The sequence below is a fragment of the Haplochromis burtoni genome, unplaced genomic scaffold (genome assembly GCF_018398535.1).
Source record: "Haplochromis burtoni strain Fernald_Lab_line unplaced genomic scaffold, NCSU_Asbu1 Contig_144, whole genome shotgun sequence".
Taxonomy (NCBI): domain Eukaryota; kingdom Metazoa; phylum Chordata; class Actinopteri; order Cichliformes; family Cichlidae; genus Haplochromis; species Haplochromis burtoni.
In genome coordinates this window covers 578541-605660 of record NW_024582505.1, presented here as the reverse complement: position 1 = coordinate 605660, position 27120 = coordinate 578541, and the positions used below count along the sequence as shown (strand labels likewise).

General features: G+C 39.9%; 2 protein-coding genes across 2 annotated transcripts in view; one reads left to right on the top strand and one right to left on the bottom strand.

The window, feature by feature from the left end:
• Nucleotides 1-22531, bottom strand: part of rtn4rl1b (reticulon 4 receptor-like 1b) — a 152120-nt gene extending 129589 nt beyond the window's left edge. The window contains exon 1 of the mRNA XM_005932013.3: nucleotides 21510-22531. Within this exon, the coding sequence (XP_005932075.1) occupies nucleotides 21510-21522 (13 nt within the window). The 5' untranslated portion in view covers nucleotides 21523-22531. The remainder of the gene's footprint in view (nucleotides 1-21509) is intronic.
• A 605-nt stretch (nucleotides 22532-23136) lies between these two features.
• dph1 (diphthamide biosynthesis 1) overlaps nucleotides 23137-27120 on the top strand; it is a 68723-nt gene continuing 64739 nt past the window's right edge. The window contains exons 1-2 of the mRNA XM_005932012.3: nucleotides 23137-23265; nucleotides 26227-26376. Coding sequence (XP_005932074.1) covers nucleotides 23214-23265; nucleotides 26227-26376 — 202 coding nt within the window. The 5' untranslated portion in view covers nucleotides 23137-23213. The remainder of the gene's footprint in view (nucleotides 23266-26226; nucleotides 26377-27120) is intronic.

Genomic DNA, 27120 nt, shown 5'->3' with positions numbered 1-27120 from the left:
TTGAGGAGGCTGCAGCATCAGGCCACATTATTCTAGTGTCTCTCACACTCCATCCACAGTTTTGGGTGACACATCCCTGCTTCCTTCTCCATTTTGCGCCGCACAGCCCTCGAGTGTTACGTTGTGATTAGTTGGGTCAAACTCTAAATTCAGGGAGAACGTTAAGAACTATAATTAACCACTTTTGTCAAAGTAAAACACAAAAATGCTGATTCAACTTTGACCGTTAGTGAGTCAGGGAAAAATATCTAATAGATTTATTCTTGTGCCAGTCAACTGTGCATTCCAGTCACAAAAGAGTCCCAACTCATCTCACAGAGCTAAAAGTTTTTAATATCCCCTACCCAGTGCAAGACTGAAAATGACGGTTATGCTTGATTTCCCTCTCTGGAGAAATGTTACCTATCATCTGCTTTTGCAGCATCTCTCTTTTTATCTGTTTTGTGAAGAGGCACACTTTAAACACAGGAGGTTCTGCCAGATTCAAAAATAGATTCAAAGTGTTTTTGCACAGTGATAATATGATGGCACCTCTATGAATTCTTCCAACTACCTGCGAGTAACATAGACAGAGGATTTCTACAGGGAACGGGCAATGTAAAGTTCTCCGATGATACTGATAAAATGTGTTTGGCTTTGCTTATATTGCATTGTGGGAGCCACTTATACTCCAAAGGGACTCGCTTTTATACTGTGTCTAAATGTGGGTGAAAATAGTGCTTTGCTAAATTGTATTTGAAAACCCATTCAATCCCCTTTTAGAAATGCAGTGTTAAACAGTGTTATTATTCCAGGGCAAGAATAAGCCATAGTTATATATATAGAATATATATATATATATATATATATACCATGCAAAATATGATATATATGTATATATATATATATATATACCATGACCAATGATCTGATTTTTCTTAAACATGCCTTTTATCATCTGATATTTATGTACTATATAACAATATATTCAGTATTTTTAAAAAAAGACTCAGGCTGTTCCCGACATACATTACACATACCTCCTCTTCACTAATGTCAGTAGGTATAGTTCTCTAATGCTTCCTCAAGGCCTGATGAGTGAAGGGGTGGCTATGTTTATAATAACAGTGAGTACATGTTTATTTGCCATGAATTCTACACAAGCTAAATAATTTATTCACCCTTAGTCCTTTTCTTTTAAACTTGTCCCCCATGACACATCAAAGAGTGTGAATTTAAACTGCCTATTGTGCTTACATTAAACTTGATTGTGTGACACGCACACAATAGAGTTGCTTTTGATTGATTGATTTTGTAGGGAAGGTTACACTTACTCGTGAATAAACAGCAAAAATGGGTGCAGCAACACTGCAGGCAGAAATCACAGAGTCCCCATTCATCTTTCTAAACAAGAACCCATTTGTAATTGTGCTTCAAACATGCAAAGATACAAATTATTGTTCATGTATTCACGATGAGACAAGGGACAAGCACACAAAACGGTAGCCAAAATACACACACTAAGCCGACCTATACACACAAAAACCTAGCATAGGAGGAAGAATGAAACTAAGTGCAATCAATTCAAATGTTACACAGAACCTTTTCGAACAGACATATGACATTTAGTCAGCTATCATAGCTGTCAAAACAAGAGTTTTCTCCACTCTGAAAAGTGCAGTGGATGATAGTGTGGGAGACAAAATAAAAAGAGAGGGGCGGTTGAGATGGTGGTAGGCAGAGAAGAGGGAGCTAACTTAAGACAGTGTAGATCAATGGAGAGAAGCTTGAATAATACCCATAAAAAAGAAAGATATCGTTTTTAAATGCTTTTACAGTGCAGAGTGATACAGAAATTTTTAAGCGCAAAAACCTGAGGGTTTCATATGTTGCCTTTCTATTCTGCACCACTTTTATACTATGTCCATCTGAAATTGCCTCCACTCCAACCACCACATAGTCTTCTCTGCACTGAAGCTGATCACAGACTGTCTCGGTGTGGACACATCCAGGCCTGGAGGCACGCTCTGGGGAGGAGAGACCACTGGATTTCATTGCAGAGCTCTGATTTCGCTGGTCCTCTGATGATTTATCTCGGTAGCCTCTGCTCCTCCCGGGGTGTGATTATGTGCGCAGAGGCTGAATGTATTCACAATAATATGCCTTTGGCAGCTAGCGAGAATAGATGCTATCTAATATTGCTATGAAAGACTACAGTAAATGCATGGCTGTGTCTGAGAAGCCTGTTGATTATCACTCAAAATAGTTAAGCCACAGGCAATTCCCACTACAAGAATGAAACGTTTCATGACATATCACAGCTAAAAACACCATCCTTTGTCTTACTTTATCACCCAGTCCCCTGCTACTTCATTATAAGTAATACCACAGGTGCATACTACAAGGAGCCTCAGTCTTTCAGTGGTCTTTTACAATCATTATCATTATGTTGCCTATTCCTTACTGTAGCAGCCCTAACAACCTGTAACCCTGTACTCATTTTCCAATCCTTCTGCTGGACGAACTCTGTTTCTCACTCATTACCATACATTGATTGGAAAAAAGGACTCCACTCTGAGGCACTCTGGGCTACATAGTCCCACAATATCTACCTACTGCCTCATTAAACCACTATTAATAATCCCCGCGGCCTTTAATGTTAACTTTATTCCCTCTTCATTTTTGTAAAATATCTTTAATATTGAGCACTTGAGCAAGCATATGTGATTTATATTTTAAATTGGCACTACTTCTTTTAAGGCTGAAACCATGCTTATGACCTTTAGAGCGCTGAAAGCATGCATGCATACTGTGTACTGAAACATACTGAATCCATCCATACTCTTTTCTTAGAGACCCTATCTTATCTCAGATGGATGGATGGAATTTAATCACATGGGTCAAGGTAATAGATTTGTTTACTAATTATTATCAATGCTATAGAGAATTAAAGTTACATTTGGCAATATAATTTTTAATTGGTAATTTTTAATTAACATTTCTTTTCAGTGAACTTTTAATTTTCACTTTTTTTTTTTATTCCTGAGTGCCATCTTTACTCCTTCATAAACCTCAGCCTGGGACAGTGGTCTACAAAAAACAACAGAAAAACAAAAACAAAACGTGCTGGAGAAATAGTTGTTTTTGTTGTTTTTGTGCTTTCTTCAAAAAATGATATTTCTGATGTCAAAGAAATCTTACTTCCAAGGACCGAGGCAGGATTTGTGAAGAAAACCACATGAGATTGAAGATCAAGTGTCTGTTTGAAGAGGGTGCTAGTTCATGTCAGACTTACAGAATAGCACAATATAATCATTTTGGTGCGTTACAGAACTTTGCAATCTAATACTCATGGGCTTTCTGAGTATTTTAATTAAGCAATTAGTTTACTTTAGATGGTTGTCTCACACAGTATTACAAAGCTGTCTGTGTTTTATGTTGCTATTCTATGTTCTTCCCAGATACATCTTGAGCTCATTAAATGGTGAACATTCGTTACAGTGCAACATTTTCTGAGGAGTTGCATGCATGTACTCTGGGAGCAACACAGATGGTAAATGGACTGATTCTTATATAGTGCTTTACTACTCTGAGCACTCAAAGCGCTTTATACAACTTGCCTCATTCACACAAGCACTTTATTTTCGGTGCTCTTTCTACATAAGTGCTTTCTATCTAACATTGAACCACCAACCTTCCGATTAGCAGGTAGCTCTACTACCTGAGCTACAGCCAGGAACTGAATGCAAGAAAGAAAAAAAAAAAAGCTCCAAATTCAGTAACTCAACTAGCTAGGAATGTTTTCAGCAATAAAAAAAGCTCCTTTAGCCATCCATATCTAACTCTCTCCATATCTTCCTCTAACTTGCTCTCTAAGGATCCCTCTCATGTTTTCCACTGTCCTATTAGAGTGTACATCCAGGCTGTGCCACATTAAAATCCCTACAACCCAGTGCTTGTGGACTCAGATAAAGATCCCTCCTTTTTTACTGAATAGTTTGATCCATCTCAGACAGTACACACTACATTAATATTCTCCCACAGATCAGAGACAAAAGAGCCACAGACCCAAGTGCTGTACTGACTGGTGTGTCATCTGTGCATCATCCAGAAAGAGAGAAGGAGAATGAGACAGAGGAAGAGGATGAGGCAGGGATACTCAAATATATGGTAACACTGCATGAATCTTTCATTTGCCAGCAGCTGTTTTCATAACCTTTTCACAGGGCAACTACTGTGGTTTTCCTCAGTGCCAGAGTCACTGGCACATCAAATCTGGCAGCAACTGGAGTCTGAAGGAGCATAAAAAACAGAAAGAAAAAGAGGCGGGGTCACTGGCTATGGTGACAGGTCAGCTGTGGGAGGAAGAACGTGTTGGTCTCTTGGGTCTTTGGTTAGGTTTGAGGAGACAACGGACATGTGTGCTGCTGTGAATGGACATCCCTGGCAGATTTCCCTCAGAGGGAATCAGGCAAGAGACAGCATGCTTATCCCTGGAGAAACTGTCCAACCCCCTGTGCCAATTTGGGTCCTACTGCTGGTGCATGATGGGAAAGAAAAATATCCCTCCCTCCTTTTCCGCTACCCTGTGAAAAGCACCCTGACCTGAATACAGATCCAGATGAAAAACACTTGCCCCGTAGATGAGGGCTGACACGACTTTCGGAGTGTTCATCATCTAAAATTCCCCCCCTTCCCCCTTTGCCCTTGAAGGTGAGATTTGGGGTGTAGAGACTGCATCATCACGCTCTGGCTCGTGAACCAAGCGAGAAAGCACGAGGAAAGACGGGGAAAGCACTGTGAGGAGAGAGAAAAACAAGCAAATGTGACTGCGCAGTTGAGAGCTGCAGCCCCAGATTCACAATCATACTGGGAATCACAACACCTTTTAATAATTCAGGATGAATAGAGGAGAAAAAATTCTGCAGCAAGCAAGGAAGCCAAAGAAATGACAGGGAGAAACAGAATCCAACACTGTATAAAAACTAGCAGTCTGGGCAGTATGTCTAAATTACTGCTTTATGGTTACGCTATAGTACTATGTCAGAGTATAGAAATATCTTTTAGCTGTATATATGGTCTTGGCTCATTAATGTTTCGTTAGCTTCATAGCATAAGTGCCTAAGTCATTTTTTGGTCAAATTGAGATTTTTGCCTAACTTTACTCCCCTACCACTGCTGCATCATCCTGTCCGTCACAAAAAAAAACACAAAAAAATGACTTAGGCACTTATGCTATGAAGCTAACGGTTTATATTTTTGCATTTTACAAATAAAAAAAGATCGGTGTATAAATATGCATTTATTTTCTTTGTGGGTGATGGACTATGTTATGTCTGTGCCTAAGGACACATTTTGCCACCAAACTATAATTGAGAACTTTTACAATTAATGTGGTTTAATCTTTCAATTTGAACAAGAAATTTATCAGACAAGAATTTCCTTTAAGTACAAAGTCAAATTCTAAATGAAGTTTGTGTCGAATTAATTGGGGCATTTGATTTTTTTTTCTCTACTTCACTCGAACTTGGCCCAAACAACATCTCATTGCGTCCCGGTATTCTTAATTTCTTACCACTGGCAAGAAGGTAGAGAGTGGAAAAAACATTGCCAATTAGTTAGAGCCCTTGTGATTTTGCCACTCTTGCTAACAATTCCAATTTACATTAATTATTCATTTTGAGGCGGCACACACAATCCCTGCCAGAAGGAAAGAGGAAATGCTGTGGTGAGATCCGATCATTTGTGTTGATGCTGTCCTGTTTCAAATACCACCACTTGGTATGTCTGCTGTCCTGTCTTTTGATGGCTGGCTGTCTGGATAAGATTGTAATGGCGCGTTAAAGGCTATCTCTTTGTGTATCGGACAACAACAACTAGAATCAAAAGAAAGAAAGCAAATTTTTGGATGCTTTTTGTAATAATGTTTGTGTGGTTTGTGCGGTGGTGACAAAATACATTTCCGTGACCTCTGTTACGTGTTTAGTCTGTTCCTTTGTATCTGCATTCAGAATGAAAAAGTGCCAGCAATTCTTGCAGTCAGCAAGAGGTGATGGATCAGACAAAAAACACTTTTCCTCAAGGATCAGACAAGAAAAAAGAAAAGAAAAAGAAGAACACCTTGCCTGCCTCATTGTTAATACTTCTATCTTCTTTCAACAATACCTTGTTTATTGTTGTGACTGGAGATAAGCTGGATCTGTGAGTGTTTAAAGGGCTGCAGGGGCTGAGCGTGCTGAAATGTGGGGGTCACAGAACTGGTGCTGAGAGGTCATGGCCTTTATGTTCCGACAGACTCTTCAGGGAACAACACTTTCTTTGCCCAGCATAAGTCTAAAAACACAAATGCTAACACACAAGCACACTTCTTAGACATGTCCTATTAATCATAAGCCAAAGAAGAGGGAGCGAATACACACAGCAGGACTGAGCTGGCTGCAGAACGAGGGAGCCGACCGAGCAATGAATCATCAGCAACCCAGACAGATGTTGCATACTTGTTGCTTCTCAAGACAGGAGACTAATTTGCACAAACAAGGATAGAACAAGTCCATTACTTACTTCTGTCTTAAGTTACAACAACTGCTGTACTCATAAAAAAGTCTAACATTCATTATGGAATGAAGTTTTCTGAAGTGTAAATTATGAAATCAGTTTGACAAAAATGTGCTATGATTTATGTCAGACACAGGGTTAAAAAAAAACATTTAAACGACGCTAGAACAGGGTTTGTTATTTTCAGTTGGATAACTTGGGTTCTGTCTGTATTTCATCACAAGGTCTTAAAATATACCCCCCCCCCCCTTCCAAAACAAACAAATACCAAACCCTTTTAATCAGAGTATAGCATCCAGTCAAATAAACCTCTGGGACATTGATCTGGTCAGTTAAGTAGCAGAGAGTGTTGTTAATGCTTTGGTGTTAATAAAATAGTGTTGACAACAGCTGCACTACAGGGGCAAGGATGAGACTCTAAACAGGAATGGTTTTCCCTCCTGATCTTTTCTTACTACTTTCAAATTAATTTTGTATTTGGCTACGGTTAATGTCACTACTAGTAACATAAAGTGATACCTGGACCCTACCGAGGTTGCTCAGGAAATCCAACTCCTCCAGGATGACACAAGATCAAGAGCATGGAGGAGATTCCAGGAAACAGGCAGTTACTCTAGAAGAGCTGGAAAGGGCCGTAAAAGGTCCTTAACCCATCAACAGGGCAGGCATCTGCTCCTTTGTGCAAGGAGCAACAGGATGAGCACTGCCAGAGTTACAAAATGACCTCCAGCAGGCCACAGGTTTGAATGTTTCTGACAAAACAATAAGAAATAGACTTCATGCAGGTGGCCTGAGGGTCCAGTGTCTTGTAATGGGCCCTATGCTCACTGGCTTTCGCTGTGGTGCCCAATTGGCATTTGCCATAGAATACCAAAATTGGCAGGTCCATCACTGGCCCACTGTTCTTCTCACAGCTCAGAGCAGGGTCACCCTGAGCGCATCTGATGGACATGAAGAGTTCTGGAGAAACTGTGGAGAACGTTATGCTGCCTGTAACATCGTTCAGAATGACTGGTTTTTGGTGGTGGATCAATGATTGTCTGGGAAGGCATTACCACTGAGGGATGCACTGACCTCTTCTGGCTAGGGAACGGCACCCTGACTGCCATTAGGTATCCGGATTATTTGGTTTTCAATGCCTTTGACTTCTAGAATGTCTCTCATTTTTCTACCAAGTGAATTTCAGCTTATAATAATCAAGAATCCATTATTAAGAGGTTTTCTGTATCTTTAATACCACAAACTAGAGTCACAAGGCAGAACGCTAAGGACAACTTGCCACAACAAAATGATCTCAGGTAACATATTTTCTTTTTAAAGGATTATGTTCTAGTTGTATTGTCTACTAATTCTTTACTAAAACAGTCCACCCATCCGTATTCCAGCTGGCAAGAGACAGCTGTTTGCACCTATGGGCAATTTCTAATCACCATTTAACCACTAAGTGCAAGTTTTTGGACGGTGGGAGGAAGCCAGAGTACCTGGAGGGAACTCCAAACTCCACAAGAGAAAACCTCAGCCAGATAGTGGATTTGAACACAGGACCATCTTGCTGTGAGGCAACAGGACTAACCACCAACTGTACTTAAAGCACGCTTTTTTTTCTTTTCTTTTTTTTTACAGCTCTTGGGTCTTCAGCAAAACAAAAACATGAACAAAAACAAAAAAGTTGTGCTGTTATACTTTCAATTGTGAATACTCGCACACACACACACACAAACTTGATAGTACAAACTGTTTGGTTTCCCACATGCGTGATAATATCACATCCTTCAGGATGACTACGTGGTTCACGATAAGTAGATGAATAGTCCGTAGAGAGAAAAAAACTGGAGCTGTTTAGTTCTATAGAAGTGCTTGCACCTGCTAGGTGGGAGGCAGAGAGCTGAAGAGGGCTCATACATATACGGATGTAACAACAGTAGTGTGAAACTCCAACAGAGAGCGCAAGACAGAGAGCGTACATATGCATGTGCGTGCAGCCAGATCGCCCAACTTCTCCCACACAGTGCCAAGAGCTGTTCCGATCAACAGGATAATAGCGCCATCATCTCATGGTTTCATAAGCTGAGGCACCATGCACAGATGAGAAACCAACTAAATGTATGCATTCTTAGAGACAGATGCAAAGCAGTGCTGTATGTGTGCATGTGTGTGGCAGGGCCTGTTGTGAGGGGCGCTGACAGATTGGGATGTGGGTGCGCCTTCTTCTCACTGCCACATCATGTTGCTAGTCCTGCGTGGAGACTTTGGGAAAAGGATGATATTAACATCATAAACAAGGTGTGAAATTTGGAAATAAACATAGGTCTGATGGAGTGCTCTCCTTCTAGAAAAGGGAGGGGTTACTGAAAGGTAATCTTTCTCCCTTTTCAGAGGCTTTTTTGTCACTATTTACTTCCCTACAAATTAAATGACTATTGTAAAGAGCATGTTGTTTCTATGCTGTTTAATTGAGCAGAAAAAAGAAAAACAATAAAAATAAGGAAAATCATTTTTCTTTTAATGGATGCCACTTTTACTAATAATTCTCTGCAAAGTTCTCTGCAGGGAATGAATCTGAATACCAAAGAAGCCAAACTGCAGAAAGAGCTGCACAATAAAGCTGCCTAAAAACACAGGGACACACTAGATGTGCCAGCTTATGTTGACTGCCATAAAAATCGGGTATGCCAACAAAAGCAATAATGAAAGAGCCCGCAAGAAGAGAGGCAACGACAGAACTGGGCTGAAGGTATGTAAAGCATTTTTAATCTTGTTAAGAGTAGTTGTTTTGGCTACGAACATTGTGTGTATAAATCCTTATGATAAGTCTCAAAATGAATCATAGAAAACAAAGAGCATTGTCATTGTTTTCTGGTCACATCCAGAGGATGGCAAAGGTGAGCATCTGGTTAATCAAAGAAACAAATTAGTAGAGTTCAGGTGCCATAACGTCCTTATTATTCTTATACAACGAAGCAAATAATCAACACTCACTTGGTTGAAATGAATCAATCCATCCAGTGCAGTTAAAAAAGTTTCAGTGGCTTTCTATATATTATTTATTTGCTCAAGTTATCACTTTAATATGAACGTATTTTTCTTGTGAACGTGAAAGCAGCAAACTTACTTGTAGAAAAATAAAAATTGGAAAATGATTATTAAGATGATTATGAAATTTTTTTTATGTTCTTTGATCCCTAAGAAATCAAAATCTAATTTTCCAGTCGAATAACTAAGAGTTATTTTGCCTTTGTTTATGGGTATCACTCTTACAATGCTACCTGAGGTTTATGCATAATGGCAATGCATTTTGGAAGTCTCTTAATGCATCAAGCAAATCAAATTGTGGATTATTAAAAATTTTACTTTTTTACTCAAAATAACCAAAGCGAAATTAAATGAAACACCTTGCCTGACAGTAATATCCACAGCTTCTAAGCTTCCGTAGTAGGTGATGCTCCGACGGCTCTTTTTTGCTTTAAATTGATTTGTATACTAATTCTTGACATGTGCTTAGTTTTCATAAAAGTGTAGAAAACTATATGCAAAACAGAAGATTTGATTAAAAAAACATTTAAAATAAACAAAAAGGTTGTCCTATAGTTTAATCGTTTCACGCTAAAGACTAAAGCCAATAGTTGCCTTTGATCCCCTTTTATAGGGCTTGATCCGGTCTGACTTTGTGCTGGCAATAATTAATAATAGTTATAAATAATGAAGTTACTGCTGCTGTTGTAAATGCGCTGAGCTCTCTCAACTTTGAACATACTCGTGCCTATTCTGCTGCTTTAGTGATACCATAAGAGCAGCATGTATTTGATAAACTCAGAGGAAAGACTACTACAAACACCTGAGCATCTGGCTGGGACACCTCCTTTCCACCTCCTGTGCAGGTAAGGTGTTTCTGGTTTCTGTGCTACCAGGTGGAGGCCCACAACATCCAAGAGAAATTATTCCCCAAACTGATTTTGGAACATCTAAAGGCTAGCTGAAAGATGGCGGCTGGGGAGAAGGTGGTCTGGGTATCCTTGCTTAGACTGCTGCCCCATGACTTGGACCTGGATAAGTGGCACAAAATGCATGGATGGATAGATGAATGGCAATAGAGCTTAGATAAATAAGTTTGAAGTGAAAATTTTTGACTGAAATTAAAAAAGGTTTTCACACACCTCATCAAAATGCTCCATTATAACATATTCTACATATGACTTTAACACATGTATCTCAATGTCTTTGAGCAGTGTGCATTTTTTAGTTCATGGGGTTGAATGTGTATTACCTGGTTTCTAGCGTTGCATATAAGCATATGTTTGTAATAAATGTCTTCAGTAGAACAGTCTCAAGTGCCCTGGTCCATGGAAATGCGCATCAGTTTTAGGGGTCAACTGTTTTTTCATGTCAATGATACCATCTTAGGCTCACAAAATCCCCTAGACATTTTAGCATCTATATCCCCCCTGCCCCCCCTTTACTCCCTCCATCTACCCAATCTCCATCCCATCAGTTCTTTCTGCTGTTTTTGTTCTTTTTTTGACAATGTCATTGAATCTATTAACTTCTGTTTCTCCCACAGCAACACAACCTGTGAATGTATTTGGTTAGAGATCTGCTTTATTACCAGTGCATATAAGCACGTACCTTCGACTGCTTTGGTAAATTTTGAGGTCTCTTAAAGACAATGCATGACATTTCTCAGAAATGTTGAAACAATGCATATTTTGCTGCATAACAGATGCCATGGAGGGCAATGTGTCCTGGCTACAGTTTATTATCACAATGGGTTAAAACCTAAAGTGTCAGTTTGGCTGGCTTTAAGAGGGATTTGTCTGTCATGTAGCTCCTGAGGATGTTGTGCACCGGGCTACCTAACTCATAGTGACTGTTAACCTCTCCATCCGTCATTGGAGAGTGCAGCTGTGACACAAAAAACCTGCTTCTTCCATTAGAGCCCTGACGGACCTTAATGCCTGTCTTTGCGCTTTCTCTCCTTCTCTCTTTGGCCCTGGATCGCTCACTTACTATAATGAAGTTGTCTGCCTCTTTCTGCTCCTGTGAAGTGAGCAACTAAACAAGTCTTTAATAATAGTTTTTTTTTCTTACCTTCTCCTCACTACCTTTTTGTTTTCCCTTGATGCCCTCGTCTTTAAGGGACGAAGGGACCCACATTGGAAATGGTGTGAATTAGCAGATAGACACATAGGGATGAAAGACCAAATTATTATGGCCTAAACGCATGAGCAGACTTCTGGGAATAGAGATGTGTAAATGAGCTCCACACACCAAGTGCTGTCTTTTCTGTGCTGTTGTTTTGCTCTTTTAAATAATTGACAAGGCTCTGCTTGTGAAGACAGGGACAAATCTGCTAAGTTAATGTCCCAGCCCGAGGAGTTTTAGTACCAAACGCTATCAATCCCCCCTACATAGAATTGTTACCGCAGTGGCGGTTCATAAATCATATGTAACCCCAGCTCAGCAACAGAAAAAGTCGGTTTTCCACCAGCGTGTTCTGTTTATTGTTTCATCGGAGAGCCGGCAGCAGATGACATCTGCTATATTTACTCTTTAGATTACGCTCTATTTCTAAACAATACGTTAATGTCAGGCGTGTCTGTGTATTCGGACTGGGGACATATTAGCATGATTGCTGAGGGCAAACTATAGGCTGTTCTCGGCCTTCAAGGGAATAAAGTGATTTGTAGTTTTAGCAAGAGCTGGAGCTGTCAGAAGTGCACACACAGCTTAGACAGTGATGTTATACTGGGGTGTTGGGGCACAGCAGTTGCAGTATTCACTGTCAGACTGTGGCATCTCTGTGTTCCCGGGTCTCCCATGCGAATTGAGCAGTGTGTGATTGAGGCCTTGACTGGAAGCAGCATCTACAAGACACAGCATACATGGTAGTGGCTTTCTATTAGCCTGACAGTTTTTTTTATTGCTTCTTCTCTTTTTTTGACTGCGGGCAAAGCAGGATGCAGCCTTCTCTTCAAGGTCCCTTGCCAACCACAGCAGATGGGTGGAAACCTCATAAAAACAGCTCTGAGCTTTCCCCCTTTGCTTACCATTATAATCCCAACAGAAAATATGCTTCTGCGCTGCCCAGGCAAAAAAAAACAAAAAACAAAGAAAGAAAGAAAGAAAAATCCGTATCTGAAAGTGTTTTTATACAAATGGCCTTTGCTTTTAGAACGCAATGTTGTGATATTTGTCCCTTTGATGTGTCAAAATGATGGTCAGCAAAGAGATGTTTCAAGAGCAGCTTGTTTCAAATCAGTTTCATCTTAAACAGAAAGGCAAAGGAAACTGCTTCATTAAAATGCACAACTGAATTCCAGCAGGATCAAGGTGATTGGAATGTAAAACAACCTGCTCCCAATTTCACAAGTCCTCCGTACTCTTTCAACTCCCCCATCCTGAAGTACAGTCTTCCCAGCCACACCTCTGCCAAAAAAAAGGTGCAGCAACAACAGTTAAGCAGGCTGGAGTTGCAATGCAGTACAATACTAACATGTTATAAGCATTCGCCGCATGCATTATGTGTCACAAACCACCTCAGCGTGTCGTTTAAATCTAGCTAGTCCTCTATACTCTTTACCAAATACTTGAATAATTAAAACGCTTATCTCTGCCACACAAAACGGCACCTTGCTCCTCTATTGTGAGTTTGATGCCCAGTGTTTATGATGCAAGCACTTTTTGGCTTCAGTGATTTCTATGAGTGAGGGCCAATTCAGAAGAACAGTGTTTGTTAGGGAAGGAAAGCCGACAAATGTCAAGGACTCCAGTACATAAGGAGGGAGCATAAGAGAGGTCCTTTCTGCACCAGAAATAGATTTCAATTTGAGTAAGGTTGCTGCAAAAGCAGTAGGACATTTTTGACTCAGATTTAGCCAGATATGAAAAAAAATGGAGGGTAAATTGAATCTGGTAATTCCAATCCTTTCTTATCCCCTTTCTATGAGCCTTAATAAGGTCAAAACATGGTTATGCTGCTGTAAATGACTGAATTTAAGACCATTCTAAGACAATTGTCAGGGATTTGCATATAAAAAGATGTGCGATTGTAGAAAAGACCTTGGCCTATATTCTGTAATTACTACAACTCCATCTGTCTCTCAGTCCTGCCTTTTAAATAATGCTCGCACATTTCCCTATTCAACTATTTTTTGGATTCTATAGTAAATCCTCTTGTCCCCCTCAAGCGATTATATGAGACAACATCTTGTACCAGGCTGTATCACATCAATTCACTCTTGAAATATTTAATAAAAGAAAATGGTGCTTTCAAATAAGAGTCAAATATATACCAATTTTTGAAAGTAGATAAATCAAAATAAAGGTTCAAGCTAAGTTTCTTTCAAGATTAGCCATAATTAGCCAAATTATCCTGTGACTGGATAGCGTGAGACTGTTCTTTAAGTGGTGCTGCAGTTGTAGGCCACAGTGTGAATTCACATTTCAGGCCTGAATTAATTCGTTGCAGCAATTACCTGAACCCTGACTGTTCTTAAAAGTCATGACAGGCCTACGAGCATAGATAACATTAGCCAGAACACAGACATGGCAGATATTACAAGCACTAAGCTCAGATGTGACTGTGACAGTAACCTGCCTCATTAATGCCAGCGATGAGCAGGCCACATCTACAGGAGATGGCTACTGGGCCAGAGACGGGAGGCAGAAGGAGAAAAATGAAAAGATGATGGTTGTTACTGTCCTCATCTCATTCCCTTTTGAGTGTTTTAATTTTCCCTAGTTGCCAGAACTTTTATGTGGAAGCATCTTCAAACCTGCATACTCGGGAAACTGAATTAGCCATTGTATTTACGTCAAGCACCTTGAAACAAATGAGTTCTGACGGTGATATGGATGGAGTGTGAGAATAATCTGAGGCATAATAAGCGTGATAAATCAATGCCAGGAATTAGATTATTTTATGTAACACAAGAAGCTCTGCAACCGACTGGCGATCAGAAAGGACCTGCTCAAGGTAGCTTTATTGGCCTTTATTTGTATAGCGCTTTTCTAGTCCCTAAGGACCCCAAAGCGCTTTACACAACCAGTCATCCACCCATTCACACACACACTCACACACTGGTGATGGCAAACTACATTGTAGCCACAATGTAGCTACAGCCACCCTGGGGCGCACTGACAGAGGCGAGGCTGCCGGACACTGGCGCCACCCGGCCCTCTGACCACCACCAGTAGACAACAGGTGAAGTGTCTTGCCCAAGCACACAACGACCGAGAGCCGGGGCTTGAACTGATTACAAGGCAAACTCCCAACTCTTGAGCCACGATCGCCCCACAGGCTTATTATACTGAGCTCACCTACAAGCCAATGTTACAAACACTTAATGGACCATTTACAACGTATAGTTTCTAATCTATACACAAATATGTTCCCCTTCCGATAAGAAGAACGAACATGTGAGATAGACATCCCCCTCTCCCCTCTTGTTAACCTCTGCTGTGTCTTGATGATATGCCACTCCATTTTGAGAACTTGCTAACTCTCAATGGCAAAAGGGCAGATGCCCAGGTGCTGGTGTAACTGAATTGCTGTCCTCAGCACACAAAGGCAATGTCGCCTGGGGATGATAGCTCAGGAAGGGGGAGAGCTGTCACAGTAACAGGAGAGCACCTGGGATTACTGTCAACAGTCTCTTGGACTGTCTCCCTCTGTCTCTCCCCCACCTCCCTCCTGTCTTCGAAGATCCATGGCATTCTCGACGACATTGACCTTTAAACTCCAATTAGCCACTTAATCACAAATTAATTATTAATATTAGAAAAACCAACAGGGCTTAGGTTGTTTGTCTCTTTCACCTCATTATCATCCGCTAATGACCAACCTTGCATCTCATTTCCACCACAAAGAGTGAGGAAATGGCGTTCACACAAGAATCAGGTGACTTTTTAAAGGGCAAACAGAGATGGACAGACTTTTTTTGCACACTCTGTAATTTTGACTCATATTCAAAATGTTGCGCGGAGTTAATCGTTCAGATGTCGCTTCAGACCGCATTAATAAGAGAGTTCTCAGCTGCGTAAGAGCACAGCATCCACTTCTGAACTCAGAGCCCTCATGACCTAATTCAATGTGAAATGGTTGACAGGGAAGTGTGAAATGGCTCCCAGAAAAAAACAACAACAACAACAATTCATAGCAAAGAAGTGTCATGCACACCAGCGAGTGCTGTATTCTTTAACAGGCACAGCACCTACACACACACACATAAACACTTGTTAATTATTTGCCATCTTCTGTTAGATGTCACGTGCCAGACTCTTTTTTTGGAAGCACTCCTGAGTATTGGGCACTAAATAAATGGCTTTTGGGTTTGAGCAGTCTCCTTTGGCTAAATCAGATATTTGGAATGCAGAGGTGCACTGTGGCAGGATAATAAATGTGACTCAGTTATCCAATAATTGGTAATGTTCCTCTGTCAATTACCCTAGACTCTGTGTTTTCTAGAATAGGTCTTAAGACTACCAATGGGCCATTTTATTGATTTTTTTTCTTCGTTGCCTTCATAGCGTGCACCAAAGCTTATGCAAAACGGCACAAAAATAAGTTGCTCCCGGTTTATTTCATTTTCACGCATCTACTTCATGTTTTGATTACCCTGCGAGTTTAAACAGATGTGTAGAAGGTCTTAAAATTTACACCCTTAAACAACTGTCAGAGAGAACCAGAAATGTCGTCCTCCGCTCAGATTTGCTTTCTATTTTTCAGGCAGCTTAGAAAAGACTTAGAGGATCAGTTTGAGGTTTATATTTTTGCTCCTCTCTACATTATCCTCTTCACTTCTCTCAAACCTGCTCTCCTCCAAACCCTCAGACATCAGTCCGCACTGCCTCACACCCGCACAGAAACACAAGTCACGCTGAAAAGTACAACAATGCAGAGCTGACAAGGAGTGATAGCAAAAGGCTGACACTGTGAGCGGATTAGGAAGGTGATAATGTGAGCAAGGAATCTATTCTCAACTATCTTTGAGTCTTGAGGATGGTTGCATTTTTGCAGCAATGACGGATGGGCATTTCTGAGCAAACATTTCAAATCACTTGTGATGGATAAGGGCACAACCCATGTTTCTTATTCAGGAAAAGCCAAGAAGACATCTTTTTCCTTTAATGTTTTGCTTTATGATCAACAGCATAGCACTTGATGTCTATGAGTCATACCAGGCTCTGGTTAAAAAAATTCCTGCCAAAAGAAAAAAAAGAGTAGCCCCTTGACATCTGTGGTTATTTGATATTGTGGAGGGCATTATTGGAGCTGTGGCTAAAGAGCATTTCTGATTCCACTGACACAGGTCCACAAGATACAACCTGCATAAGTGAGCAGAGCTGGAAAGCTAAAGAGCGGAGGCCACAGGTGTTCCCCTTACACTATATTCATTGTGCTGCAATCATTAATAGCAAATCCTCCAGCCCAGCTAGGTAGAGCTGAAAATAACATGAGCCATGTGCTACTTTAAAGTCGGTGCTTGTAGTTGCAGCTGATTTTCCAAATATGATTACTAAATGCTACAGCATATCAAAAAGGCAATTATCCCTCTATATATTGTCAATCACTGTAGTTGGGAGATTAAAGAGGACACTGTGCTGTTGTTGTTTTCAATTATGAGTTTACCATGTTCAAATGTTCATTTAATTACTATTCATATAATTGCTGATGTGAATGCATGTCCTCACCAGCGTAAAGCCTCCATGCACTGTGGTGTTCTTCCAGTTCCCTTTGTTCTTTTTGAGCTAAATTCTATTTTTTAAAAAAAGAAGCTCATCATGTTAAATGAAGTCAGTGCAAATGCATTTCCTAAGTAGTCTTATCTTGAAAGCCTGACACAAAAAAGGAAACCTTACCATACTTTCAGTGTTTGCAAGTGTGTTTGTGCACACATGTAGAGCTGTTTTCGGGAGACAGTGAAAATCCTGTTTTAGATTTAGAACATGAATTATTAGCGTAAAGATAAGGTATCAGTGAGTTAAAACTTGTGCTGCTTATGCTATAGAATTTCCAAGGAAACACATAATCCACTCCTCATGCAGTTTGCTATTATGTGTGCTGGGCTAAACTATGGGAGAGACAGATGCAACAAAATGTAGTAGGTGAACAGCAGGAAAAGATCAGATGTGTTAAACCTGTCCAAACGACAAGCTGAACCAAGTACATGCTGACCCGAGTGTTTTGCTCTGAAAAACAACTCCTTGTGCAAATTACGAAGCTTTCGGGGAAGCAAACGTTGCTCTGGGAATATTTTAATGGGAAAAGGATGTCACTTTGTGGAAACTTGTGCAATACTAAATGGGAATAATGGTGGAAGCAATCTAATGGGAGGTGTCTGGAGGGGATTGGTGTTCTGTGTAAACACATAAGTAGGAGATTTTGAAGACATTTTTTCTGTGTTTTCTGTGTTTCTCTAATACGTTTTTGGTAAATGACTGCTGCCTCAGACTTATTACAGTGATCATATTTATCAGTGATTTTGCATGTTTTTCTTCTTCATTACAGCCAAAGCATAGCAGTTTTCAAAGCACGACAAAGTTTGTAGGTGGCTCTTTTCAGTACAGGATGAAGAGCTACTCCTAGAAACTATAAACAAGCTCTGTTTTAAGTTATATACGCTTATAATAATGAGGGATTGGATTTATATAGCACTTTACAATTCCACTATTCATTCACTCTCGCATTCACACACTGGTGGAGGCAAGCTATGGTTGTAGCCACAGCTGCCTTGGGGCAGACTGGCAGAAGCGAGGCTACCATATCGCGCCATCGGCCCCTCTGGCCAACACCAGTAGGCGGTAGGGTAAAGTGTCTTGCCCAAGGACACAACGACCAGGACAGAGAACCCGGGAATCGAACCGGCGACCTTCCAGTTACAGATACGCTTCCCAACCCCCTGAGCCATGGTCGCCCCACTTATGTTTTGCATTATCAGTGCATGCTGAAAGTGAATGAGACACCCTTTTCTTTTGCTTTTAAAAGACTGCTTTCATTTTTTTCCATAATAAAATGGGAAGTATGTCAATATCTTATTTATCCATACATATTGCCTGCACTGATCTCTCCCTGTTCATATGCAGGCAGAGTTTTGCAGAATTCATGCTCTAAAGCATCAAACCTGTCATGTGATAATGCATTCTTGTTGCTATTTGAATTTTGTCTTTCAAGCACTGGGGATTAACAGAGCCTTTTTGTTTATGTTTCCTGGCCATAGATAACCAGTTTAAAAAAGAAAAAGAAAAAAACACATCCATCTAGTTCCCTGTGTGAAATAGCATGACAGTGCAAAATTAACGTGCGTGATTAATTAATAAAGGTGATTTCATGTTGCCTGTGATATTCTCAACAATGTTCAAGCCATTGAAAATTGATTTTTATACTACTTCAAAATGAGCAGAAACTTATGACTGCTTACTGAAGTGAAATAATCTATGAAATACAGGTCTGCATCATGAATGGGCTAAAGCAGCATAAACAAATCTATCTGTGTAATTATGAAAGGACAAGGGTATGTGCATCTTTATCTTTTACAGCGAGTAGATTTTTTTAAAAAAATAATTCCACAAGTAAGTCAGCAAGTACATAAGTTGCATGCCTTTCTATGCCTGTCTGCATGGATCATTTGTTATATGCCCAAGTTCAAAAAGCCTAAGCTGAGCCTCTTCCAATAATCCTGAATAACATGTAGCAGCAATTACAGCATGCCGCGGCATGGTATATTCAGTGGACATCTTGTCCTTTCCATCTCAGAGCTGTTCTGACAGATCATCCCTTGTGTCCACTCTATGGCTGACTGGTTTTAAGAAAAAGAAAGACGGTGCAAGTGAGAAAGACAGAAGAGTCAAGACAGAGATGGAGTGACATGTATTGCATGGCTACGTAAAAGCAGACACGTACTGAACCCAGATACAGACTCAACCTCATAGCTGCTCTAAGTTGTTCGAAGTCACAGAAAAGACACAAAGCAGAATCATAAACATCAGTCAAACAAAGATATGTGGACCGTGTTGTCTCAGTTGAATATACACTATAACACCTGCACATTTTCAGACATGTTTGTTGTTTGTATGGGCACAGCCAAACAAATATTACCTCACTGCAACAATAAACAACCTGTACAAAATCATTGCCTGAAGCTTAAGAGATCAACATTGTAAATTCTAAGTGCCCATTCCATTAAGATGGTAATTAGCCACAGCAAACTACAATATGGAGTCATCCTGAGGTGTGCTCTCAACATGGGTCAGCTAAGATGTTTTCCTTCTATGTGTACGTGAATGGTGGGTGTCTAACAGTAAATGCTGTGCCCGGTGCATCAGACAGGCTCCCTGGAATGTGTTATTTTAGGTTAAAAAATTCAAATTCACCACAGAACTTCTGCAGTGTTCCTGCCAAAGCTGACGCATCTCTGCTTCACTATTGTAGACCCAGACATGTTGGCAAGTCATTTGTTTTGAATTAAGTGATTTTCTGTCCGCCACTGTGCAGTGGCTGGACAGCTGATTCACAAGTGACAATGTAGGATGAGTACCAAATCCTCAGAGGCCAATCACCTCTGTACAGTTCAGTTCTTAATTTAACCCTTGCCATATACACTGAAAGAGAAAAAAAATGAATGCGTGCTCTGGGGAATCTTCTCGTTGAGAATCTGCTCGTTATAATTACATGTTATTACTTCGGCACTTACCAGCGTGCTTGTTAGTTAGAACAGAGAGAGACATATTTGTGCATGTGTTAAACTCTCTTCTGGAAAAGAGCTTCTTGTAGAACCTACATCATGACTCACGCCAGTTCTCCCAGATATCCAGCTGTAACACTTCTCATAAAAGCTGTGAATGAACTGTCTATTTCGTGTGCAGCCACATCAGTTATGAGAAACTGTCAGGATACAAGCTTAGACATTAAACCTCTTCTCAGAGCTATAAGCAGCTATAAACACAGCGTGTTTCATCTCAACTGCTGGAACAGCAATAATCGATCTGATGACAGCTAAAAAAACATGTTGTTTTTCTCTGCCCTGGAGGAACATGACAGAAACAAACCCTCTAAACAGACAGTTTATCACAAGACAGAACAAATAGCTAAAAATACAACACAAGCCATTTGCTGTATGCCATGGCAAAGTCAGAGAAAAGTAAATCCTAATGCAGTGGCTGGAAAAGTGGAGACTAGAGGTCTCCAGGGGTCCCTAAAGGGTCTCCAGGGGCCACAGCAAAATGAGAAACAGTTTAATTTCACTATTCCACTCCCTCAATAAAAGCACAGTGGGAGCATAGTGCTCTAATCCATTCTCATTAGAGGTTTTAGTCTCCCTACTGTTACACATCTAGTGCAGACAGCTATACAGCTGATTGGTCAGTTGAAGCATTGAATGAAAGAAACCATTCCTTGGAGCAAAGATAGGGACAAAGCAAGAGTGCACGATAGCTATCTACCGGGGGGGATCTCGATATTAAAAGTTTCAGGAGCTCTTCCTTTTTATATTAAGTGCCAAAGGTCTTGAGTGCTCATATAGTGTGTAGCCAGCGGAGAATAACCTTGTGAACTACGATTTGATCCATCACATCTAAATGTACTGACACAGAGCAAAATAATAATCCTTCAACCGAGGGAAGTGCTCGGAGAGATAGCCCTGTGACCCGGGTACAACTCATAAACTGCAGTGCGGCATCAGCTGTATTAATATCACACACTCGTCCCCGTGTATCCTTACACAGATGAATATTTCATTGCCAGAAACCTTCAGTGCGTGTTTTGCAAATTAAAGATGCGCTTAGAATGGCGCATCGGCTGTAATAATACATCTGCGGGGCAGTGTGGTGCATTATGATTGTGTCATATTTAAACATCTGTTTCATAACGCTAAAAAGTGCACGCTGTAGATCCACGTACCGTGGGGCATTACGACAAAGCAGACTTCGTCGTGGTTAAAATACGACTTAATTTTGGGGGGCAAAAGTTGAGACTTACTCACCCCTTTTGAACATTTTTGCAGGCCTAGGTGTTTTTCGTCTTATGTCCTCTGAGAATCATCTATTCTTATATTCCAGACTTGGAACTTGTGCCTTTTAGTTTTGAAGTTGATCCACAGCTTTCGTGGCTCGTCGTGCGAGTGTTAGCTGTCACTCCTCTGGATTTTCTTGCGATCCACTGTATTGAGTTGTAGTTGCAGGATGGCTGCCGCGGGATTGACAAATATTAACAAACAACAGTTTTCTTTTTCATAAAGTCTGGCAGATCTGGAAATGAGGCAAAAATCACCGGGAAAGCAGACCAACTAAAAGCGTCCCCCCTCTGTCCGAAATAATGTTAACTCCAATGTGAGTGATGACCGCAAACGCTCAGTACAGTCCGACACAGCCCCTTACAGCCAACTCCTTTCAAACCCGAATCACCGTGCAAGCTTCAAATCAGTTCTGGGGGGCAAGTCGACGGTGATCACAGGAAGACTCCGATTAAAAACCCCCCACAGATATTTCAATTCAAGTGGCCAATCTCAAATTCTTCTCTCGGTGCTTCGGTGCCGTTCAAATCTCACCATATTTAAAATCTCTAATTAACATAAGTTATTTGGATTCACATTTCGCCTCTGATGTCGGATTAGCCTATAAACGTAGACTCTTCAAATCCTCCTTAATAGTGTAGACTTTGATGGCGTCGCTTTTCTTAAAATCCCCCACTTTTCCGCTCTCCCCTCGTAATTATTACATTTCTGTGATCTTGTCTGTGAATATCTCTCTCTCCCTCCCTCTCTCTCTCTGCTTTCTACCTATGGTTCAGGGCTTGCTGATGCGCTCAAGGAGGGAGAAGTATGTTACCGCCTCAGCCTCCCTCCACCGGGCAGCACACTGCTCCATCGCTCTCAGTGCCTCTGCCCCTGTCAGACACACTGCTCCCTGACACCAGCGGGCTTCGTAAAACATATGAAATGACATAAGGAGAGAAAAAAAACCAAAACAACAACAAAAACTTCAATCTCCGACAATAATCTTAATCAGCATACAAAATGTCAGGAAAACCAGGTGATGTGCTATAAAAGAAACTCATTTGCTAAAGAAATTCATCCACCCAACTGTATATATTATAGATAACAGACCGATCCCCCACCCCCCCTCTCTCACTCTCACGCACACACATATACACACACGTGCACGAAGTACTCACAGATTATAATCATATGCGTGGTTTTATTTAATTTTAAATGTCAGTTTAAAGCAGTTTGGAGCTGAGATATTGAAATAATTTTCTTTGAGTATTTTTTTGTGCCTTGTATTTATTTTCTATTTATTTATATTATATCTATATGATCTATTTATATTTTCTATTGTATATTTTCTTCTATTGTGTTATTATTATTATTATTATTATTATTATTATTATTATTATTATTATTATGAAATAGGTTATAGACCATAAAATTAGTTCTATTTCATTAGATTTTATTCCCACTCCGAGTATTGGCTCTTGCTCTTTGCTATTGCTGTTTAACCTGCAGTATAGAAAAGTTTTATACACAAGTTTTCAGGTCAATTAAGTCTGGTCACCCTGTCTTCTTGTCCCGATCAGCTAAATCGGTTGCATCGGTGCTCCGCTTCTCCTCATTGTTCTCTGTAATCGATTGGTTTCGCCTTTCTGTTCCTCACACGTGTGTGTGTGTGTGTTTTGGAGGAAAAGAAAGATGGCTGCGCCCTCGAGTGAAGTGCAACTTGTTCCTGCCAAAAAGCCCCCAGGTAACATTAATTTCGTCTGTAAATTAATTCATATAGAAGAAATTCTGTTTCGTGTGAGTGTTTTGTAGACATGCGGTTTCCGCAACGAAAACAGATATGGCTATAGTACAAACAAGAAAGTGAGTAGCGCGTCCAGCTTGTATAACGTTAAGTAGATAAAAGAGGTGTTCATTATACATTTACGTGGTAAAGCATTTGTATATTAACACTAAGCATCCCATCCACGTTCACACTTGTCGATGTGACTTCCTGAGATCGCTGCGGAGTGTCTGCAGAGAAACATTTCAGATATAGAAATTTCTCTGATGCCTTGTAATGCGTTGGGTTTATAGGTGCTGCACACGGTATCAGTCTGTGAAGGTTCTCAGTCATCCAGGTCATCGTAGTCTAAGGAGTTTGGAAAGAAAAGCGTCTGGACTTCTGACGTTTCACCTTCAGAACTGAAGAAGCTTCTCGGATGAGAGGTGAAACGTCTTCAAGCAACTTAAAGAAGTCCAGACGCTTTTCTTCCCAAGCTCCTTAGACCACATGGTATCAGATTTTACCCATAGAAATAAATGTAGATAGTTAAATGTTCGGGTCAGCTGTCCGGATTTGTACTGGTCGCACTTGTGTGACTAGTGAAAGGTCTCTTAAATAAGGATAGAAATACGGCAGCAAGTTTTTGGATGTCCTCGCCTTTGTCCAACACAAGCTGAACTTCCAGCACCCGCTATGTTTGGTCTACTGCCAGCTGGAAGTATTTAGAATCATGGTTGCGAATGAATAGGCCAGAAAACTCGACTCCCATTCTTCATGTCTCCTAGGTACTGTTCACTTTTCTCTGTCCTCAATGGAAAGTGTCATGAGGTAAACTAAAGGGTGTGAAGGACTGCTTCAGTTAAATGAAATGCCTGTCACATTGACAAGAGTTACTCCTATCCACTCAATATGTTCTTCCAGCTGGAAAGTGGAACTACTGTAAATCCGGCCCTCATAATTCTTTTCTGTGACTGAAGCACAAATGTCACAATACCATTTGGCTAATACTGAGCAGGGAGTATACACTTCAAAATTCATCCTCATCCAAACAGTTTCTCTCCTTTATATTTTTCTTTTTCCATCATTCTGGTATAAGTTTGTCTTGGTTTCATTTGAACAACATATTATTTTCAGAATTGTAAAGACTCTTTTAGATGTTTTCTGGAAAAGTCTAATCTGGCCTCCCTGCTCTTTATTGTAACCAGCGGTTTCCACCTTGTGTTTGTAGGCCTTGACAATGGTACGCCTACTTCTTTCAGAGTGTTCTTGACTTGGTTAGATGTTATCAAGTTGTGTTTCCTTAAAAGTTTTGTCCCTCATCTTGCCAAGAAGAAATTGCCTCTTCTTGAAACGACAGATTTAAATGAAAAGTTGATGCATGACTGCACAAATTTTAGAGCTGTTTCATCCTAGCACTAAGGTGATCACTCAGAGTAGCTTTGTATTGATTTGCTGTGACCTTTATCTTCAAGAAGATAAGTTGGCCTATTGCACGTCAGGAAAATGTTCCTACAGAATGGGAAAAAAAGCTAATTCATCACTTTAAGGCAAAAGGTTTTTTCATTTTTTTTAAATATGCCACATTTCTAACTCAATGTCAAATCTATTGTTAAAAAATTTAGGAAAATAAAGTGTTCTTTAGTATAAGGACAAGTAATAGTCAGTGTCAAAGTTGAATAATTATATGGTAATGTTGTATGTCTTGAGCCAGTGATCATTTCTTTATGTTTTTGCTGTAAGGGAGCCATATTTTTTTGTAATTTTTTTAAAGTGGACTTGAGCAATAGTTCTCCAGGTTTTTTTGAAGGTCTTTCAAAGTTTTTGTTTAGGACATTGTTCGCTTATTCATTGTCTCTGTCGATTTTCAGAGGAATGTTTTTTCTCTCTTTTGTTTAGCCACTTAACACAGACCTCTGAATCATTCAAGCATGAAAAGGTCACCAAACTCAAGAGATGAGCCAGTGTTGTGTCTATACATAACAGATATTTTAAATTCTGTTATTAGGGCCTTTGCTATTAGCTATTTATTAAAAAATGTTTGCACATTTTAAACAAATTGCTGCACCAATGTCACACTTTCCTAGAAACTATAAGAAGGCGAAGGGCAGCTCAAAACTTTCGGATGATACTGGACATTGTGACTGTAATTCGGCTCTAAACTTCCCCAGTTTTCAGTGTTTCTGCAAGTTCAATGAGTAATAGAAAACTAAACTGAAAAATTCCAAACATAAGAGAGCACATAATGCAACTTCTTTAACCTCCTAAGACCCAAACTTTCCCAAAGCATGCATTTTTAATTTCTCTTTGATATTTGGGCATATTGGCACCCGATGAATGTAAAAACAAAGAATTACCAGATTTTTTTTTTAACCTTACTTTTGTTTCTGAGAAAAATGAGAGGCCTATATAAGGATATTTGTTTAAAATTTCGATAGAACAGTGGCAGTAAAATGTCCTCGTAAGTGGAGTAAGGCCCTTGTAGTGTAAAATTGAGTATTTTGATCTAAATAACCCAAAATGTGATGTCCACATATGTGGACGCCAGGTGCTTGGAGGTTAAAGCACTGTTTTAAATTAAAATAAATTCTAAATGCAATGATTTGAAAATAATTAAAATACTCCATGTAATAGAAAACAGGACAAAGATATGATATCAGATTTAAGATATGCACATTTTAATTACTGTCAGCAACACTTTTAATAAAGTTTTTGAGAAGGGCATGTTTCCTGCTGTGTTGAATTGCTTTTATTAAAAATACTCTGTAGAGACGGACTCCTGTAGTTTCTTTTTAAGGCAAAAACTGGCGTATTGCTTCACTTAAAGTCTAGTTTTGTGATAACTTTAGTGAACTTTCTATACAGACCTAGGTACATTATATATGCTTCAGACTGTGTTCACCGCATTGCTAACAGGTCAATAATTTAACTTTCTCTTTTTAGCTCGAGGACCACGGCGGGTAGCCAATCAAATTCCAAATGAAATCCTCCAAGACCCTGAGTTACAGGAGGCAATCAAAGCCCTGCCTGCGAATTACAACTTTGAGATCCACAAGACAGTTTGGCGAGTGAGACAAGCAAAATCTAAGAGAGGTGAGTTTCTGTTACATCCTATTTGTTTTTTTTTAATGTTTTTTTGCATAAGGTTTTAATGGAAACAGAATCTGTAGTTGAATTCCACAATGTTACAATTCTCACATTCAGTCTGAGTACAGCTGTGCCCTCACCCAGATTCACAAATGCCTAAATTGCTTGTGCTATAAGCTTTTAAAATGCACGGCAGGCTTCTGATTTAACTGCTGAAATGGGTCAGAGTTTGGATGAAGTTATTTGGAAGTAAAGGATCTGTAGCTGTCTTTTACACAGCCTGGGATTTCATAAGAGAAACGGTTCTAATATGTAGCCCAAATTATTGGCCAGCGTGAGCAGAAATGATGCTTTTCTTGAACAATATCTGTTCCATATCCTGACACGAGCAACTGTGCGTTGCGCCCTCCTTTATTTTAACTGAAAAATATTTGTTTTATGTCTGTTTCATTTCATTGTCAGCTTAACATACGACTAATATTACCTAAAGGTTTATGAAACAATTCCACAAAGAAGAATTTTCTTTTGCTTTACTGCTGTTTTGAAAGCTTTTAGAACGTGTGGGAAGCAGAGCATTGAACATTTATATACAGAAATACCATGCATGCATGCTTTCATTCAAAATGTTGTCCCTGGGTGCATCTGTGCTTTGACCTAGTTTGAAGACTTTATTGTTCAGTTGTTAACGTGTAAGATTTATACAGGTTTATCCAGTTTGGGACAAGCGAAAAAGGCTCCCTTCATCATCCA